General features: G+C 45.2%; 1 protein-coding gene across 1 annotated transcript in view; it reads left to right on the forward strand.

The window, feature by feature from the left end:
- LOC138677280 (A.superbus venom factor 1-like) overlaps window positions 1-21,770 on the forward strand; it is a 165,441-nt gene that overhangs the window by 88,212 nt on the left and 55,459 nt on the right. The window contains exons 19-24 of the mRNA XM_069767310.1: window positions 6,273-6,412; window positions 6,650-6,862; window positions 7,524-7,590; window positions 9,666-9,752; window positions 14,155-14,358; window positions 15,805-15,880. Of these exons, the coding sequence (XP_069623411.1) occupies window positions 6,273-6,412; window positions 6,650-6,862; window positions 7,524-7,590; window positions 9,666-9,752; window positions 14,155-14,358; window positions 15,805-15,880 (787 nt within the window). The remainder of the gene's footprint in view (window positions 1-6,272; window positions 6,413-6,649; window positions 6,863-7,523; window positions 7,591-9,665; window positions 9,753-14,154; window positions 14,359-15,804; window positions 15,881-21,770) is intronic.

Genomic DNA, 21,770 nt, shown 5'->3' on the forward strand with positions numbered 1-21,770 from the left:
GCGCTTTAAAAATGTATAATAATAATAAAAAAGTGTTCTATATCTTCTGGGAAGATGGTCAGGAGCATTGTGAATGTTTCTGGGTGCTTAGGTTTTATAAAAGAACCCAACAACTAAATTATCAAATATTATCAAGCAATATACTGAGATACTTTAGAAGAATATACAATAATATTTTAAGAATGCATATCTGGCAATGTTAACAATATTTACAATAGTATATTTTGACATTTAACAAATCACACCCATGTATGATATGACTCGCAGGCTCCAATTCATCAAGACCATCAATTTTCTCACCAGTCTTGATCAGGGAGTGTTTAGGAGTCAAACGCTCCTGAATCGTTAAGAAGCGTATGCCTCCTAATGAATCTGTAGCATTTATCTATTGATCCCACCAGAGATCTTAATAGTCTCTCGACTTGAGTAAGGGTATCGTCGCACAGTGCCATTTCGATCGCTACGACGGTACGATTCGTGACGTTCCAGCGATATCCATACGATATCGCTGTGTCTGACAAGAAGCAGCGATCAGGGATCCTGCTGCGAATCGTACGTCGTAGCAGATCGTTTGGAACTTTCTTTCGTCACTGGATCTCCCGCTGTCATCGCTAGATCGGTGTGTGTGACACCGATCTAGCGATGCGTTCGCTTGTAACCAGGGTAAACATCGGGTTACTAAGCGCAGGACCGCACTTAGTAACCCGATGTTTACCCTGGTTACCAGCGTAAAAAAAAAAAAAACCAGCACATACTTACATTCCGGTGTCTGTCCCTTGCCGTCTGCTTCCCGCACTCACTGACTGCCGGCCGTAAAGTGAAAGCAGAGCACAGCGGTGTTCTTGGCCGTCTGGCTGATTTGGCTCAGTACTGCCCCCAACCCAAACATAGAAGCATCTGTGTGAACAAGGAAACGTTTAGTTGGATCGGGTGTGGCCAATACAGGGGTATTGGTGAGGGAGTCCTTTAGTTGGCGGAAGGCTTTCTCAGACTCAGGGGTCCAGGTTACCTGGCGGGGTTGGTTCTTGCGGGTCAGATCAGTGAGGGGCTTGGCTACACTGCTGTAATTGGGAACATATTTCCTGTAATACCCCGCTGTCCCAAGAAACGCCATGACCTAGGTTTTAGTGCGTGGGTTGGGCCATTTGGCTATGGCCTCAATCTTGGCTGGTTCTGGTCGCTGTTTCCCACTTCCCACCCAATGCCCTAAATACTGAACCTCTGCTTTGCCCACGTGACACTTGTTTGGGTTCAGGGTGACTCCGGCCTTGTGGATCCTGTCTAAAACTGTCTCTAGGTGATTTATATGCTCTTCCCATGTCGCACTGTAGATGGCGATGTCGTCCAGGTAGGCACAAGCATAGTCCTGGAGACCATCCAGAAGCCAGTCAGCCAGCCTCTAGAAGGTCGCCGGGGCATTCTTCATCCCGAATGGCATAACTCGAAACTGGAATAAGCCGAACGAGGTGACAAATGCCGACTTGGGAATAGTGTCAGGACTAAGGGGAATCTGCCAGTAGCCTTTTTTCGTAGATCGATGGTGGTCAAATACTTTGCCCCGCCAGCCGGTCTAACAACTCATCCACATGCGGCATGGGATATTCATCCGTCACTGTTTTCTCATTGAGCTTACGATAGTCTACACAAAACCGTGTAGTCCCATCCTTCTTGGGCACTAACACTACGGGGGATGCCCAAGGACTATCTGACTCTTCAATGACCCCAAAATGCAACATCTCTTGTATCTCTTGTCGCATCCCCCTCTCGTACAGACTCAGGGACGCGGAAGGGGTTTTGCCGCAGGGGGGGTCTAATCCTGGGTCTCAACCTTGTGTTGTGCCAGGCGAGTGTACCCTGGTCTCCCTGAAAACATCCTCTGTCGCTGCCTCAACAACTCCTCCGCCTGCTGTCTCTCCCGGGGGCCTAGGTCTTCACCCAAGTGTACCTGGTCCCATGTTTTAGACTGAGTCCTTTCCCCTAAGACATCCGGCAAGGGAAGTCTGGCTAAATCCTCTGCTTCACGTGCACAGATGGCCACTACCTCTTCAGGGCACTCCCGGTAGGAATTCAGCATATTCACGTGGAACATGCGGATAACCCTGGGGTCGTCACAATCGGCGACATTATAGGTTGTGTCGGCTATTTTCCCCACTACCTGGTAGGGCCCCTGCCATGTCGCTTGGAACTTGTTCTGCCTAAAGGGCTCTAACACCAGGACTTTCTTGTTGTGAATTCTGCTTTTGGGCTCCCTCCGGTGGTTGTAAGTGGTAATGCAGTTGTCCCTGAAGGGCAGTCTTGGTCAGGTGTTTCTGCTGATTGCAGTTCTGACTGGGGTATTTAGGTGTGCAGGATTCATTAGTCCTTGCCAGTTGTCCATGGTTCTGGGAGGAGTAGGTTCTCTGTCTGGTTCCTCCTGCCTTGCTGCTAAATCAGCTAAGATAAGTGTTTGGTTTCTTTTTCTGTGGCACACTTGCTGTGTGCTAATAATTTTGTGCTATTCATTGTTTTCTCTTGTCCAGCTTAGATTGTGTCAGTGTTTTCTCAGTCTAGTTGGATTCTCAGGAGTTGCAGGTATACGCTCCAGATCTTTAGTTAGATGGTGGAATTTTTTGTATCATCTGCTGTGGATATTTTTTGGAAGGGTTTTAATACTGACCGCTTAGTATTCTGTCCTATCCTTTCCTATTTAGCTAGAAGTGGCCTCTTTTGCTTAATCCTGTTTCCTGCCTGCGTGTGTCTTTCCTCTACTACTCACAGTCAATATTTGTGGGGGGCTGCCTATCCTTTGGGGTTCTGCTCTGAGGCAAGGTAGAAATCCTACTTCCATCTATAGGGGTATTTAGTCCTCCGGCTGTGTCGAGGTGTCTAGGATTTGTTAGGCACATCCCACGGCTACTTCTAGTAGCGGTGTTAAGTTCAGAATTTGCGGTCAGTATAGTTTCCACCATCTCCAGAGAAAGTTCCATGCGGCTCCAAGGCCACCAGATCATAACACCTTCTGTCCTATTTCCAAGGTGCGCTCTCTGGCCCTCCGATCATACCATACGCGCTGGCGCCGCTGGGTCGCCTGCATGTTCTCACGTACAGCCTGGGTCAGCTCCTGTAGGCGGTCCTGGAATTCCAGCACATAGGGTACAATAGGTACCCCTTCTATGAGGCTCTCCCCTTTCCAGTCTTCTAACACTAAGTCTAGGGGTCCCCTTACCCATCTCCCGTATACCAGCTCGAACGGGGATTTTTGGGGCACCTCCCAATAGGCAAACAGAAGGTGTGGCAAGAATTTCTCCCAGTCCCTGTAGGTCCTGGTAAAAGTCCCAATGAGCTGTTTTAACATCCCATTAAAGCGTTCATACAACCCATTGGTTTGCGGGTGGTACGGGGCGCTTCTAATGGACTTTACGCCGCACAGCTTCCACAGTTGGTTGGTCACCTCTGCTGTAAACTGGGTACCCTGGTCCGAGATAATCTCCCGGGGAAATCCAACCCGTGAGAAAACCTGGAGCAGGGCGGCCGCCACGTCTCTGCCTACAGTATGTTAGGTAACGCAACTGCCTTTGGATACCGTGTGGCATAATCTACCACTGTCAATATATACCTTTTCCCTGATGGACTGGATTTGGCTAACGGCCCTATCAGATCGACCGCTACTCGGCTAAATGGTTCCTCCACAATGGGGAGGGGGCGTAATTTGGCCTTGCATCGATCCCCCCTCTTGCCAATGCACTGGCAACTGTCACAGGTCTGGCAGTACTGACGAACATCATAGGTTACCCCCGGCCAAAAGAAGCTTTGTGTCAGATGATGCCTGGTGCGACTGACGCCGAAGTGCCCGGCCAAGGGTATGTCATGAGAGATTCACAGTAACTCCTGCCTATACTTCTTGGGAACTACCAGCTGTCGTTTTATAGTGGGGCTTGTCCCTGTGTGGTGCTGCTCTGTGATCCGGTAGGGGAGTCCCTGCTTCCATACAAACTGTTCCCTTTCCAGTACCCCTCTCCCCTCCTGTGCCTTCCCACGATATCCCTCCAATGAAGGATCCTCAAGTAACTCCTTCTTAAACTCATCTGGGGTGGCCCAAGAAATGTGTCTGGCTATGGGAATACGTGTAGGGCTGGGATGTCTTACCTGGGCCTCCTCTGAGTGTGATTCCGCCTCAACAGCTCGAGCTTGTCTCTGGGTGGTCATAGGATATGTCTCAGCTAGAGGGGCAACCGAGAAGACAGACAACATGGGCCCCAAGTCATTTCCCAGCAAGACGTCTGCAGGCAAATCTCCATCAAGCCGACCTCAACAAGGCCATCCCCGACTCCCCAGTTCAGGTGATTCCAGGCAGTCGATGTATAGCTCCCCCTGCAACATGGACTGCCACTGTCCGGTCTGTCTTCTCTTGGTCCCGGACGAGATGAGGCTTCACAAGGGTCAAAGTTGCCCCGGAATCTCTTAGTCCCTGCATACGTTTCCCATTAACCCACATGATCTGTCGATGCTGTTATCGACTAACTGTCCGGGCTGCCTGCACGGGGTCTACTTCATGCAGCACTTCCTCCATCTCTTCCACCCCTTGGTTTGTCGTAGCCCCCAATGCCGGGTCAGCTTCGCCTTGGTAGCAGTGTACAGCAGCCCGGCTGAAGGTAGCTGTTCCCGCCTTTGGCCACTGGGTATGCTGGTTGGGACATTGTCTTTGCAGGTGGCCCAGCTGACGGCAGGTGTGGCATCGCGCCCCAGGGGGACTGTGGTAGGCTGCGTTTCTAGCTGGTCCCCCTACAATCTTCGCTTTTTTGGGGCCCTCCAGGTCCATGGGTGGACCGCTAGTGACCATCTTTGATCCGGACAACTGAGGCCTTCTGGCATCATGATGTTCATCGGCCAGACGAGCGGCTTCCTCAAGAGTCATTGGCCGCCTGTCTCGAAGCCATTCCTGTGTCTCGGGGGTTAGTCCATTAAAGAATAATTCTAACAAGAAGAGCTGGAGGACGTCCTCCTTAGTGGTTGCTTGGCTCCCTTGTACCCACTGTAGCAGTGACCGCCGTAATTTACAGGCCCATTCAGCGATGGTATCGGTTACGCGTTTTATAAGTCCGCGGAACTTTTGGCGGTATGCCTCTGGTGTCAGCGCATACCAGGCCAAGATCACTTCTTTGATCCGCTCATAGTCCATACAGTCCTCATCAGGTACCGTGCGATAGGCGTCCGCTGTCCGGCCTGTCAGCTTGCTGGCCAGAATCTGAACCCGTTCCTCCTGCTTCACTACTGCCGCTCAAAGTCCTGCAGAAAGCCATCAATGTCTTCCTCTGCCTCCCCCAACTGTCGGAAGGCATTATACTGGATCTTTTTGTGGCTTACTGTTGAAGGTACCTGGTCGAAGGCCAGAGCTCCCCTGCTCACTGACTCTCCTCTCTCCGCTCTGCCATCTCCATCTTGGCCAGTTCCACTTTGGTCCGCTCTGCCATCTCCATCTTGGCTAGCTCTATCCTGGTCCGCTCGGCCATCTTTTCCTTCAGATCAGTACGCACATCAGCCATCACCTCTCGTATGATCTCTACTGCAGGGTTTGGGCCATAGAACGCCAGTCTGTTCTTTACCTCCCTCTGGAATTCAGTCTCGTCCACGTTCACATTGGGGGGCGCTGCACTGTCGTGTTCCATGATGGCTGCTATCAAATCCACTTTTGTTTTGTTGCTGGCCATCAACCCTCGGGCTTCCACCAGATCTTTTAATGTAGTCCTCTTTAACTTCTGGTAGCTGTTTTCCATTCATTCCTTTCCTCCTGTAGAAGGGGTATCATATCCCGCTGTCTTCCACCAGTGTAACGGGGTCTACCAATCTGGGGTACCTCTTCTAGTACCACCCCGTGTTTCCGGAGATCCACTCTGCTTTGGCTGGAGTCTGAATGAAGGACGCTGGCTGGAATTGCTTGGTTACATGGATGCATATAAAAGATCACTGCTTCTCCACTTATTTCCAGTCTGACAACACTTTACTCACAGGACACAGAATATATCACACAGATACAGAGGACAGGCCAATAGAAAAGCGGCAGTCCAGACATACATTACAATAGCTGCAGGTGGCCGGAGCCGGACAAAAGGGGAATATCGTGTCCCATCTGCCCAGGGGCGCAGCCTGTGGGCTGATGCATTAGGGACAGGCATCTCACATGGAACCTATTATACATACATATAACTGCACAACATTTTCTGGGTGCTGAGTGGTTCTGTAACACGTAACACTGTAAATCTTTAATAACTAGAAATCTGGTGATCTGTCTCCAGGTATTTGTGTTGCCAAGCCTTATGAGATCCAGGTAAAGCCAAAATTATTTATTGACCTAAAGGTCCCATATTCCGTGGTGAGAAATGAGCAGGTAGAAATTCGAGCAGTAATTTACAACTATGGACAGGACAAGGTGAAGGTAAGAAGTTACGTCTGAGGGTTCCACAACTATGTTTTATTTCTTAAATTATCAAGGAGCATCAAAAAACTTTTTTGGACTGGTTCTTGATTTTTTTACACCTTCGTACAGTATCTCTAGATGAAAGTCCATTGTTCTTGATGTTCTTTATATCCTTCATAGTTGAGTTTATTAACAAAAATCTTCATTGAAATTCAAGTTTTCATATTGTCTTAAATATTCATGTCTTTGTCTCAGGTACGAGTGGATCTAATGCACAATCCAGAGTTTTGTAGTCTGTCTACAGGCAGGAAGAATTATCAGCAGATTGTAAATATTGAAGCGCAGTCTTCTGTAGCTGTTCCTTTTACTCTTATCCCTTTGAGCCTGGGTTATCATGCCGTTCAGGTGAAGGCTTCCATTTTTGGACAGTTTGTGGCAGATGGAGTCACAAAGGAACTGAAGGTTGTTGTACGTAACCATGACATATGTCTATGTATTCTACATTACATAAAATGTGATTATAAAAAGTGATGAAGCTAGTAATGATTATCAGATTCATATTAGTGATGAGTGAGTATGCTCGTTACTCGAGATTTCCGAGCATGCTCGGGTGGTCTCCGAGCATTTTGGATGTGCTCGGAGATTTAGTTTGTGTCCTCGCAGCTGCATGATTTGCAGCTGTTAGACAACCTGAATACATATGGGGATTCAATAGCAAACAGGCAACCCCCATATTCAGGCTGTCTAGCAGGCGCAAATCATGTAGCTGCTGGGACACAAACTAAATCTCCGAGGACATCCAAAATACTCGGAGACCACCCGAGCATGCTCGGAAATCTCGAGTAACGAGTACATTTGCTCTTCACATCAGTATTCTATGGCTACCTAATGTAAACCCGGTAAATTGCCTCCTATCTGCTAAAATCCCTGGCTTCTCCTCTGACTTGTAGACCTGATGAGATGTTATTATTCAGGAATTATGTTACGCTGAGCCTACTAATCAGATGAGGTGATGTCGGCAGCTAGAAGGTAGTTTGCAAGACCCCTATCCAGATGTGACACCGCGGCCACTGGATCAGGGCTTTCGAGTTGATCAACTAATCTCCAATATCTTTACATTGTATTTCAGCCTGAAGGTGTTCGCATTATAAAAAATGTAAAATTGGTGACACTGGAACCACAGGTCAAAGGAACAGGTGAGTCCAATGTTATGAACGATTTTGGTCTTCTACTGACTGTAGGGTAACAAGGAGCGGAGGCAAGTAGACTAGAACAGGAGCATATATTATATCACAGACGAGTTTGTCTGTGTCTGGATTTAGCTCTTATGTGCTATTTTGGTAAACCCGATAGATCACCAGAATGAGGGTCTCCTATTCCTGTGGAATTGTTGAGGTGAAGAGGTGGCTATCATGTGTTCAGTGATTTTCAATGTAGTTTATGGCAGTAAAATAGCAAGCTAGAATGCAAGATCTTTTCACTTATTCAGTGAGAACAAGGAAGAGAAAAACTTCAAATCTCCCGTAAGGTTTGAGTCCTTGAAGTACAGCAGAATTAATCCAGCATCTATCATACATTCACAACATACACTTTTGGAATAAATGTCTCATACGGTAATACCCCTTTTTTTTGCAGACCTTGTGCTCAATCAATTTAACTCTAGGCCAGAAAAAAAGTTTGTACATTCATGGACTAAAGTGAGTCTAAGGGAGAACGTTTCTTTTTGTGGAGAGTGTCATGTCTGACATGTCAGTGTAAGAACACTAATAGGCCAAACATTGCTTACCTGGGAAATGATCCTCTTCTCCAAAGGGCTGAGGATTTGATCTCTGGTGCTATCCATTAGTTGTAAGAATCCTAAAAATCAATTTCAATGCTATAACAAGTCTTGCTACATGACTTAGGAGAAGAAGCCAAACCAGAAACTCCATTTGCAGACACATGTTTAGGAGTGTTGCCCTCTACTCAGTGCAAAGCAGGAGATCTGATTCAGGTAGATGAGAAGCCATTGTCTGGTTGTCTGAGGGGGAACGTTTTTCCTTTTAGAGAGTGGCATTCCATGACATGCTGGTGTAAAGAGACTTATAGGCCATGCATTGTATCTCTTTGAAATTAAATATGCAAATATGCTATTTGCATATTTAATTTCCCAGAGAATCATTGCATGACCTATAAGTCTCCTTACACTAGCACATCAGGCATGTCACTCTCCCCAAAAAAAACATTTTCTCCATATAATACCAATTTTTGGACGTCTTTTCTACAAATACAATATCGTGATGTTCCTCTATTATTCCTGTATTGACAGTTGTGTGTTACTAGGTGTGGTTGTGTCTCCATCACACAGTCCAATTTGTGCTAATTGAGTCAGACTGTTGGGGACACACCCATTTGATTAGAGGAATAGCTATACCGAGTTGTCAATTTATCAAAGCACTAGAGATGAGTAGATAAGGCAAAATTAGCATGACTTTTCCTAGGAAATTTGATTCGTGGAGAAGTTGTTCTCCACAAATTTAATGTTTCATATTATGCTCTGGGGTATATTTAAACCCCAGAGTATAATAAACATAATATGGAAAAAAATAATTAAATATTCTTATACTCATCTCACAACTCACCTCTCCAGCCCCTCGACTCTTCACTGCCAGCCAACCGATCCTTGTCGCATTTTCAGGTCGGACACGGCAGCATTGATTTTCCCATGGCCATAGTCACTAACCCAAGGCTTCCTGGATTGCTAAGCCTGGGAGGGTCCTGCACATGCACCTATAAAGGTCGCTGTGCACTCTGGAACATCATTGGCTGTAACTTTTGGGGGCGCATGCACAAAACACTTTTAAGCCTAGCAAACCCGTAAATTTTGGCCTAGTGACTGAGACCCCGGGGATTTCAGTGCTACCAATGCTGATGCTAAGATGTGATGAGGACCAGATGAGCAGTGGTGACTAGCGGAGGGGCTGGCAGGGTGAGTAAAGGGATTTTTTTTTCCTTTTTTAACATTTTGATAGCCTTTTATGAATAAGAAGCATGGCAGGCAGTTGCTGCCATTTTGCTTGATCCACGCCGAAAGGAATTACAAAAAGTCCACCATTTTGCAAATGCGTTTTTTTTTGTGTGCAATATTTGAATAGAATTCAATTCTAGTTATTTATTTTTTTTGCCCATCTATAGTCAGGTCAATTGATAGGAGCTTTATTATATATTGTATTTGATGAGTATGATGAACACATAACTAATAATAGACTGATCTGTTGTTTACCACCAATAGATGGCGTTCAGGTAGAGACCGTGCCCGCACTGGATGAGAAAGGCATTGTGCCTGGCACAGAGGTTGAAACAATTGTGACTATTCAAGGTAAAATAAAATAATTTTTATTGTACTTGTGCCGCAGTTATACATTCTTCAGAAATAACCACCATCACCTCCCCAGTGCCGGGGAAAACACATAGTATCACGACCTAACATCATGATCTACTGTTTGGCTAAGCCAAGTAAAAGTGTAGGAAAACATCCTGTAGACAAGACTTTAACCAGTTTATCAAGATCAGATTATATGGCTTTATATGTTTATCGGAAATATACTCTTAAAGGGTTATGTTCTTTTTAACAAGATGAGAATATCAGGTTGGCTAACACTACTAAACTGCAGATATATTGTTAATCTGAAGATTAATGGCATTAGAAAGGTGCCTGGCCTCCTTACTAAAAGCTTGGCTGTAAACAATTTGATTGACAGCCGGGTCTGTAGTGCATCAGTGCAGAGGCAGCTGTCCATCAAAGTGCCGGGGTGTGATTACAGAGCTTTCCCCAATGGCCCAATGATGCCAACGCTAACTATCAATCTTCAATGAAAGATTAGATAACCCTTTTAACCGCATAACACTATCATTTACATGTACGTGATGATGATCTTGGGCCATAGCTGTTAACTATTTAAACACCACTATTATTTAAATGGAACATGACAAGATTACGGGTCGCGGAGGCTTACAATGGCAGCTGAAGATCCCTGTCGACGCCATCTTGTTAATCCTCTGAAGCTCAGCCGTATGCTGAGCTTCAAAAGAGACTGAGATTTACCCTTTATACTAAAGATGATTGCAGGTTCAAATCCCCTAAAGGAACAAAAATAATTCTAGTTTTTAAAAAAATGAAAACAAAAATTAAAAATATAAAATTTAAAATGACTCCTCTTTTCCCCAACTGAATATAAAGAAGTAAAAAAAGAAATAAAATAAACTTATAAACAGTTTAGTCTATGAAAATATTAAATTAATTAACCTGATAGGTAAAAGCCAAATCAGGAATAAAAAGCAAAATATCAGAAATTATTTTTTGGGGGTAATTACTCTGTTAGGTGTCACGTTCCCGCCGCTGCACAGGGGGAATCTCGAACCACCTCCGCTGCGATCTCCCATTCTCCTCCAGCCGCAGTGGAGCCTGCTCAACAGAGACGTTGGTCCCAGCGCCTGGCTCAGACAGATACTGCGGGTTTGGTTACTGCTGCCCTTCCAGGTTCAGCCATTATAACCAGTACTGTTCAGCAGGCGCTCCTGGGACTAAGTCCTGCTTTTCTCCTATCTTCAATTACTCCTGACAACCGGGTGAATTGCAGGGGTCCCACTAGTATTCATTTGCTGCACCCTGTGACTGCCAACAGGGCACAGCATTTCCTTGATTCCCTGCGACTCTGTGAAGCAACAGAGTTCACTTCTGTACATACCGGGTAACAGTATACTAGCGCCAGGCCTCTGGAATCTCCTGTTCAGGTGTCCGAGTCCCATGAGGCCATGGAGGTTTCTCGAGCGGGACCTAAGTCCCAGGCCGCTCGAATACCCATGGTCTGTAATGTCTGCCAGCAGTCAGGAAATTATGCCAAGAAATGTCCCCAGCAGTCGGGAAACGACCGCGTCTAGTAACCGTAGGAGGAGGTTCAGTAGACACAGCGGCGTTTTCCTCCAAACTGACCTTTAAAGGGACAATCACTTTAGGCTCATCCATTCTTACAGTCGAGCTTTGTGTGGATTCCGGGGCGGAGGGGAATTTTATGTCCTCTGCCTTCGCCCAACGCCACGCAATACCCGTAGTGATGCTCGCCAAGCCGGTGACTGTACGAGTGGTGAATGGATCGACACTGCTCTCACAAATAACACATCAGACCATCCCATTTACGTTATCTATGTCTCCATCCCATCAGGAGATTATTTCCTTTCTTGTCATTCCCGAGGGAATAGACAAGATCCTGCTAGGGATACCCTGGCTACGTTACCACTCCCCTCATATAGAGTGGTCCTCAGGGAGAATTTTGGGATGGAGTGAATCTTATGAGGGCAGATGTCTGAGGGAGTGCGTTCAGGTTGCCACTACAGAGGTACCCTCAGATCTTTCTTCTCTCCCCAAGCGCTATTGGTCCTATGCGGACATGTTCCCCAAGAGGGCTGCGGAGACTCTTCCGCCTCACCGCCCCATGACTGTCCTATTGATCTCTTGCCTGGGGCAGAGCCTCCCCGGGGTCGGTTCTACCCCGTCTCTCCCGGAGACAGAGGCAATGACTCAATACATCCAGGAGAATTTGGCAAAAGGGTTCATTAGGAAGTCAGTGTCACCTATAGGGGCAGGGTTCTTCTTTGTGCAGAAGAAGAACGGAGAACTATGTCCATGCATAGACTACAGGGGTCTATGTACCCTTTGCCCCTGATATCTGAGCTCTACGATACGCTACGGGGAGCAAGGATATTTACTAAACTAGATCTGCGGGGTGCTTACAACCTGATTCGCATCCAGGAGGGGGACGAATGGAAGACGGCTTTTAGCACCAGGGATGGGCACTATGAATACCTGGTGATGCCCTTCGGGCTCGGTAATGCCCCAGCCATTTTCCAAGACTTTGTGAACGATATCTTCCGGGATATGCTCTCCTCCTCGGTGGTAGTCTTTCTGGATGATATTCTCATCTACTCTCCAGATTTAGATTCCCATCGGAGAGATGTTTACAAAGTCTTCGACCTCCTACGGGCAAACTCCCTCTACGCCAAGTTGGAGAAGTGTGTGATTGAGCAGGAGTCCTTGCCTTTCCTTGGCTATTTCATCTCTGCCCAGGGATTGGCTATGGATCCTGCCAAGTTACAGGCTGTGATGGACTGGTAGGAACCCCATTCTCTCAAAGGGGTGCAGCTCTTTATGGGGTTCTTTAACTATTATTGCCAGTTCATTCCTCACCTCTCAACTCTGGTAGCTCCCTTGGTAGCCCTCACCAAAAAGGGAGCAAATCCCAAATTGTGGTCGGAGGAGGACTCCAAGTCTCATTTTGCTAGCGCTCCCATCCTACATTGCCCAATGTAGATAAACCATTAATAATGGAGGTGGATGCCTCATCCATCAGTGCTGGAGCAGTCCTCTTACTCTGTACATATCGGGTGACAGATCCTGTGTCTATTCTGGCATAGTACCGCCATATAGTGCTGCCATTACCTAGCAGCAGGTTCCACTCCTGCACGGTGGACCCCGGGCTGCGAATGCACCTTTTGCTATCGTTATATTTACTCGGTGCGTTCCACCAGCCCTAACATACTTCTCCCTAAAAAAATGCAATAAAAAATTATCAAAATGTTATACATATCCAAAAATGGTAATAATTAAGCCGTCAGCTTGTCACGCAAAAAAAAAAAAACAGGCCCTCACCCAGCTCAATGAAAGCAAAGACAAAAATGTTATGGGATTCCGACAATGGCGACACAAATCCCAAATTAGTTTTTTTTTAACAATTTTCTGATTTTTTTCCTTTTATTCCCTTAAATTAAAAAATCTATACAAGTTTGGTATTGCCATAATTATACTGATCTGGAGAATCATGACTCAAACTAACTATTACCACAGAATGTATGCAGTAAAAGCAAAACACAAAGCAAACATGGCAGAATTGTAGCTTTTTCCCCAATTTCACAAATATTTAGAATTTCTTTTACCATTTTTTAGCACATTGATAGTAAAATAGTCATTTAAAACTACATCTCGTCCAGCAAACAACGAGCCTTTATATGGCTGTGTGGACAAAAAAATAAAACAATAAAACAAATTATGGCTCTTGGAAGAAGCGGATGGATGAAAAAGCACAACAATGAAAGTTGACTGAAAACGGAAAAGGTTAAAATAGAAATCTGATTGAGAACGTTAAAAATATGGAGCTAAAGAAACAGTTCAGCCTAAGGGTATGTGCACACGTCAGGATTTCTGGCAGAAATTTTCCTGACAAAAACCTGACATTTCGGCCAGAAATCCGCATGCGTTTTTTTTGTGTGTGTTTTTAAGCGTTTTTTTCACGTTTTTTATGCGTTTATTCTTGCGTTTTGTCCAAATGCATAGAATAGCGGGAAAAACGCAGAAAATCCGCAAAATTAATGAACATGCTGCTTTTTTTTTACCGCAAAGCGTTTTTTTTGTGGAAAAAAGCGCATCATGTGCACAAAAATTGCAGAATGCATTCTAAATGATAGGATGCATATGTAGGCATTTTCTAATGCGTTTTTATCACGAAAAAAACATGAAAAAACCTGAACGTGTGCACATACCCTAAGGGGTTGAGCATCTTAAGAGATCTTCAGATATTCAGTGGGCATCTACACTGTATTTTTTTATTTTTCATATAGAATAACTTTTATTATTTTTATTAATATAAATTTTCTATGGTGATAATTTTTATACTATAATTGGCTTCCTATGTCTTATGCATAAAATTATATTTCATAACTCAATTTAGGAAACTCATTCGGCCAAATGGAGGAGAATGTAATTGATGGCTCCCTTCTTAGTCATCTGATTGTTGTTCCACGGGGTTCTGGAGAATCAAACATGATCAGTCTGACTCCCACAGTAATTGCAACCATTTATCTTGATGCCACCAACCAGTGGGATAGAATTGGTGTAAATCGAAGACATGAAGCCATCAAGATGATTTACCAGGGTAAGTAAATTAGAAGAAACTAAAACTTCATGAAATATTGGATAATTTATTTTTCAAGTTCAGAATTCAATCTTATATTGTACTTCTTATACTCAACCCTATAGCACCCCACCCGCTGACATCGCTGAATCGGCGTGTGTGACGCCGATCCAGCGAGGTCTTCACTGGTAACCAGGGTAAACATCGGGTTACTAAGCGCAGGGCCGCGCTTAGTAACCCGATGTTTACCCTGGTTACCATTGTAAATGTAAAAAAAAAAAAAAAACACTACATACTTACATTCCGGTGTCTGTCGCGTCCCCCGGCGTCAGCTTCCCTGCACTGTTTCAGCGCTGGCCGTAAAGCAAAGCGGTGACGTCACCGCTGTGCTCTGCTTTACGGCCGGCCGGCGCTGACACAGTGCAGGGAAGCTGACGCCGGGGGACGCGACAGACACCGGAATGTAAGTATGTAGTGTTTTTTTTTTTTACATTTACAATGGTAACCAGGGTAAACATCGGGTTACTAAGCGCGGCCCTGCGCTTAGTAACCCGATGTTTACCCTGGTTACCCGGGGACTTCGGCATCGTTGGTCGCTGGAGAGCTGTCTGTGTGACAGCTCTCCAGCGACCACACAACGACTAAACAGCGACGCTGCAGCGATCGGCATCGTTGTCTATATCGCTGCAGCGTCGCTTAATGTGACGGTACCGTAATAATTCTCTTGGATAAGGAGAAGATGGAGAAAAAAATGTCTCCATATTCCCATTGTGCCCGTCTATGTATGTCATCCGACTGCAATGACAGAAAAAAGACTCGCACATCCAAACTAGTGTGAATAGGTGCATACCAGGAGCAGCTACCTCCATACATAAATATACAAAAAAGGTTGCACTCTATCGTGCAAAAGCATGTCTAATATGAAATATATGAAATATGAATAGCAAAATGGCTGCAGTCCGATGTTTTCCGCACATTCATTGACTTGCATGGCCGACTTGGATCTAACATGGGCATGTTATGATTTTTCTCCCTATTGGAGGAAAACAATCAGACTTGTGCATGGCCTCATAGCATAACATTTGCCTGGGTGAGGTTTAATGTTTTGTTGGATCACACTACTTAGAAATATATGGTCTTCCGCATGGGCCCTAAGAGGCATAATACACTGCAACATAGGAAACTGGTCATACTGAAATTTTGTCATAAGTGCTCCATATCTGTTATTAAGACTTATGCATCTTATAATGTTATATTTTTTACTTTTCATTTTGATGATGAAGCTAACAAAATAGATTATTGATGAAAAAAGTTGTCTTTCCTAAATTATTATATTACCATTACATTTTACCAGATTGTTTACCAGAAGTAGGTAAAGACAAGATTACCTGATGGATATCATGCTACTGTTTAAAAGATAATTTCTACCAACTGAATTGGAGAATAATGTAATCCTTATCGTTACAGGTTATGAAAAGCAACTTGTCTTCCGTAAAGCAGACAGTTCCTATGCAGCTTTCACAATCTTACCATCTAGCACATGGTGAGCGCCTTCTCTGTTGATGTAGTGTGGTTACCGATATATTTCGCCTTATAATTTAATGGCGGTGAAATTGTTCTGTGTGCATAGCTCTTTTACAGTAAAAAAAAATATTTTTTGCAGTTTCTAACGTGATACAGCATACCACACCTCACCTTTAGTGGCGGTAAAAAAATATTTAGAATTGAGAGTCCTCAGTGGTTGATACCTTTTAATGGCTAACTGAAAAGATGGTAACGAATTGCAAGCTTACGAGACTACACAGGTCTCTTCATCAGGCATAGACTAAAACAAAATCTGAAGAATTGCATATTGATGCCCAACACAGCACAGAAATAATGTCATAGATAAGACAAGTGACGTGAAGCAGAGTTATCAATATGGGAGAGTGATAAACAGTTGTGTCCATGAGTGTGACAGTGTTTATCACTCTCTCATAATGGGGTTCAGGTCTGGAGATTGGGCTGCCCATGACAGGGTTTTGATGTGGTGGTCTCTTAATTTTTGCCAAAGTTGTAGGTGAGCCTGAAAATCTGTTCAGACATTCTATGCCATGGGCATCAGAAGTGGACTCCAAAGATTCACAGACTAAAGAGGGGGAAATTATCTGCACCAATGCCCCAATTTTTTCTAGCTTGGATCCGGGGCAGGACGAAGTAGGGTCCACGCAGTATCCTGACTCTCATCACCAGATGTTAACCCCCGGGGAGGGAGGTGATCCTGATGAGACTCAGATATCTGAGGCTGTACTGTGCTGTTAGGGCAGGAAGAGGAGGAGGGTGACTCTCAGGGCGAGGAATGTGATAACACAGAGGATGATGATGAGGTTGTAGTTCCTACATGGTGTGAACACAGAGGCATGCTTCTGAGCAGGTCATCTGAGGAGGTTAAGGAGGAGGAAGATGAAGAGGTTATGTTGTGCTGTACGGTGCAGACACGGACTGATGCAACCACAATGAGCACTGAATCCTCAGCCACAACTGTGGCTGCAGCCAGCAGTGTTTGAGGGTCTGCAGCTCGTAGGGATGTCAATGGTTGTCTAGCCTGGGCCTTTTTGGCACCGCAAAGGATGAGCCAACACACGTTATCTGCCAACTTTGCAAGAAAAAACTAAGTAGAGGGAAAAAGTGCAATAATTTGACTACTACATGCATGAACCTTAACATGTCAATCAACATGCGTTACTCTAGCAATCCCACTGTGATAAAATGTGGACCAGCAGACCTCAATAACCATCAGCCGCCACATCAACACCACATCTGCTGCTTCTTCTGCCAAGTATTGTCACCAAGCTCTTTGACTGAAGATCCTCCAGTTCCTTACCCGCTTCAGTCAGGCTGAGTGCGAGCCTGTCGTCAGCTGTAATGGAAGAGGTACTCCTTCCCTTCTTAGCCCTGCCATGCACCCAAACAGTGGATTTCCTCCACATACGAGGTATTGGCGTACTCAGGAGAAATTGCACAACAAATTTTGTGGCCCATTTTCTCCCGATACCCTTGTGAAAATAAAAAAAATTTGGTTTCAAAGTAAATTTTTTCCCTCCACATTCCTTTAGTTCTCGTAAAGCACCTGAAGTGTTAATAAACTTCTTGAACGTGGTTTTGCGCACCTTGAGGGGTTCAGTTTTAAGAAAGGTGTCACTTTTGGGTATTTTCTGTTATATTGATCCCCCAAACTCACTTCAAATTTGAGGTGCTCCCTAAAAAAAGTGGTTTTGTAAATTTTGTTGGAAAAATGAGAAATTGCAGGTTACCTTTTAACTCTTATAACATCCTATTAAAAAAAAAAATGTTTCCAAAATTTAGCTGATGTAAAGTTGACATGTGGGAAATGTTATTTATTAACTATTTTGTGTGGCACCATTTTTGCCAAATCTCAGAATCAGTTCATAAAGTGACAGTGGTCAGAATTGTAAAAATTGGCCTGGTCATTAAGTTCCAAATTGGTTCTGTCACTAAAGGGTTAAAGGTGTTGTGCATGCATTTGCTTTTGCTTCCCATTGACTTCAATGGTGTTCAATGGCGTTTGGCGAATAATCGATGAATAAATCACTGAATATTGCAAAATCGGTGATCGTAATCCGAACCAAACATTGAAATATTTGATCATCACTAATAATGACCTTGTCAGTCTTTACCATTACATTTATAAAGGCATATACATTTCTGGCTCCCTCTTACTTAACTCTTCCCTCTCCAACATGTCCTGAGTCCAACAGCCAGGATCATATTCATCTCCAGCCGTTACACCGATGCCTCTACCCTGTGCCAGTGATTGCACTGGTTGCCCATCCGCTACAGAGTCCAATATAAACCTATCAATCTCACTCACAAAATTCTCCACAGTTCTACACCACCCTACATCTTCTCCCTCAACTCTATGACCCTACCGATGCCCTCCGTTCCACTAATTACCTAAGGCTAACATCCTCAATAATCCGAACCTGCCATTCCTGTCTCCAAGACTTCCTGTGATCTGTGCCAATTCTATGTAATTCACTCCCTATTCAATTAATTCCCAATACCCACAGTGAATTGTTATGCTGTGCTATCAGGCAACACAGTGTGCAGTAATCAGCGCACATACAGTGATATGGCAATAACCCAAAAACAATAGAACAAGCTCTGAGACGTGGAATCTCTGCAGACTGCAATACCTGAACCTATCCTCACACAACTAAAAGCAGCAGTGGATTGCGCCTAACACTACCTATGCAACTCGGCACTGCCTGAGGAGCTGACTAGCCTGAAGATAGAAATACAAGCCTGACTTGCCTCAGAGAAATACCCCAAAGGAATAGGCAGCCCCCCACATATAATGACTGTTAGCAAGATGAAAAGACAAAACGTAGGAATGAAATAGATTCAGCAAAGTGAGGCCCGATATTCTAGACAGAGCGAGGATAGCAAAGAGAACTATGCAGTCTACAAAAAACCCTAAAGCAGAACCACGCAAAGGGGGGCAAAAAGACCCACCGTGCCGAACTAACGGCACGGCGGTGCACCCTTTGCGTCTCAGAGCTTCCAGCAAAAGAGAATAGCACAGCTGGACAGAAAAAACGGAAACAAAAACAAAGTAACACTTATCTAGCAGAGCAGCAGGCCACAGGAAAGATGCAGTAGCTCAGATCCAACACTGGAACATTGACAAGGAGCAAGGAAGACAGACTCAGGTGGAGTTAAATAGCAAGGCAGCCAACGAGCTCACCAAAACACCTGAGGGAGGAAGCCCAGAGGCTGCAATACCACTTGTGACCACAGGAGTGAATTCAGCCACAGAATTCACAACAGTACCCCCCCCCCTTGAGGAGGGGTCACTGAACCCTCACCAGAACCCCCAGGCCGACCAGGATGAGCCACATGAAAGGCACGAACAAGATCTGGGGCATGGACATCAGAGGCAAAAACCCAGGAATCATCCTCCTGAGCATAACCCTTCCATTTGACAAGATACTGGAGTTTCCGTCTAGAGACACGAGAATCCAAAATTTTCTCCACAATATACTCCAATTCCCCCTCCACCAAAACAGGGGCAGGAGGCTCCACAGATGGAACCATAGGTGCCACGTATCTTCTCAACAACGACCTATGGAATACATTATGCATGGAAAAGGAGTCTGGGAGGGTCAGACGAAAAGACACCGGATTGAGAATCTCAGAAATCCTATACGGACCAATAAAACGAGGTTTAAATTTAGGAGAGGAAACCTTCATAGGAATATGACGAGAAGATAACCAAACCAGATCCCCAACACGAAGTCGGGGACCCACACGGCGTCTACGATTAGCGAAAAGCTGAGCCTTCTCCTGGGACAAGGTCAAATTGTCCACTACCTGAGTCCAGATCTGCTGCAACCTGTCCACCACAGAATCCACACCAGGACAGTCCGAAGACTCAACCTGTCCTGAAGAGAAACGAGGATGGAACCCAGAATTGCAGAAAAATGGAGAGACCAAGGTAGCTGAGCTGGCTCGATTATTAAGGGCGAACTCAGCCAACGTCAAAAATGACACCCAATCATCCTGGTCAGCAGAAACAAAACATCTCAGATATGTTTCCAAGGTCTGATTGGTTCGTTCGGTCTGGCCATTAGTCTGAGGATGGAAGGCCGAGGAAAAAGATAGGTCAATGCCCATCCTACCACAAAAGGCTCGCCAGAACCTCGAGACAAACTGGGAACCTCTGTCAGAAACAATATTCTCAGGAATGCCATGCAAACGAACCACATGCTGGAAGAACAAAGGCACCAAATCAGAGGAGGAAGGCAATTTAACCAAGGGCACCAGATGGACCATTTTAGAAAAGCGATCACAGACCACCCAAATGACCGACATCTTTTGAGAAACGGGAAGGTCAGAAATGAAATCCATCGAAATATGTGTCCAAGGCCTCTTCGGGACCGGCAAGGGCAAAAGCAACCCACTGGCACGTGAACAGCAGGGCTTAGCCCTAGCACAAATCCCACAGGACTGCACAAAAGCATGCACATCCCGTGACAGAGATGGCCACCAGAAGGATCTAGCCACTAACTCTCTGGTACCAAAGATTCCTGGATGACCAGCCAGCACCGAACAATGAAGTTCAGAGATAACTTTACTAGTCCACCTATCAGGGACGAACAGTTTCTCGGCCGGACAACGATCAGGTTATTAGCCTGAAATTTCTGCAACACTCTCCGCAAATCAGGAGAGATGGCAGACACAATGACTCCTTCCTTGAGGATACTCGCCGGCTCAGATAACCCCGGAGAGTCGGGCACAAAACTCCTAGACAGAGCATCCGCCTTCACATTTTTAGAGCCCGGAAGGTACAAAATCACAAAATCAAAACGAGCAAAAAATAACGACCAACGGGCCTGTCTAGGATTCAAGCGCTTGGCAGACTCGAGATAAGTAAGATTCTTATGATCAGTCAATACCACCACGCGATGCTTAGCTCCCTCAAGCCAATGACGCCACTCCTCGAATGCCCACTTCATGGCCAGCAACTCTCGGTTGCCCACATCATAATTACGCTCAGCAGCAGAAAATTTCCTGGAAAAGAAAGCACATGGTTTCAACACTGAGCAACCAGAACCTCTCTGTGACAAAACCGCCCCTGCTCCAATCTCAGAAGCATCAACCTCGACCTGGAACGGAAGAGAAACATCTGGTTGACACAACACAGGGGCACAGCAAAAACGACGCTTCAACTCCTGAAAAGCTTCCACGGCAGCAGAAGACCAATTAACCAAATCAGCACCCTTCTTGGTCAAATCGGTCAATGGTCTGGCAATGCTAGAAAAATTACAGATGAAGCGACGATAAAAATTAGCAAAGCCCAGGAATTTCTGCAAACTTTTCAGAGATGTCGGCTGAGTCCAATCCTGGATGGCCTGGACCTTAACCGGATCCATCTCGATAGTAGAAGGGGAAAAGATGAACCCCAAAAATGAAACTTTCTGCACACCGAAGAGACACTTTGATCCCTTCACGAACAAGGAATTAGCACGCAGTACCTGGAAAACCATTCTGACTTGCTTCACATGAGACTCCCAATCATCAGAGAAGATCAAAATGTCATCCAAGTAAACAATCAGGAATTTATCCAGATACTCACGGAAAATGTCATGCATAAAAGACTGAAAAACAGATGGAGCATTGGCAAGTCCGAACGGCATCACCAGATACTCAAAATGACCCTCGGGCGTATTAAATGCCGTTTTCCATTCATCTCCCTGCCTGATTCTCACCAGATTATACGCACCACGAAGATCAATCTTAGTAAACCAACTAGCCCCCTTAATCCGAGCAAACAAGTCAGATATCAATGGCAAGGGATACTGAAACTTAACAGTGATCTTATTAAGAAGGCGGTAATCAATACACGGTCTTAGCGAACCATCCTTTTTGGC

The sequence above is a fragment of the Ranitomeya imitator genome, chromosome 4 (genome assembly GCF_032444005.1).
Source record: "Ranitomeya imitator isolate aRanImi1 chromosome 4, aRanImi1.pri, whole genome shotgun sequence".
NCBI lineage: Eukaryota > Metazoa > Chordata > Amphibia > Anura > Dendrobatidae > Ranitomeya > Ranitomeya imitator.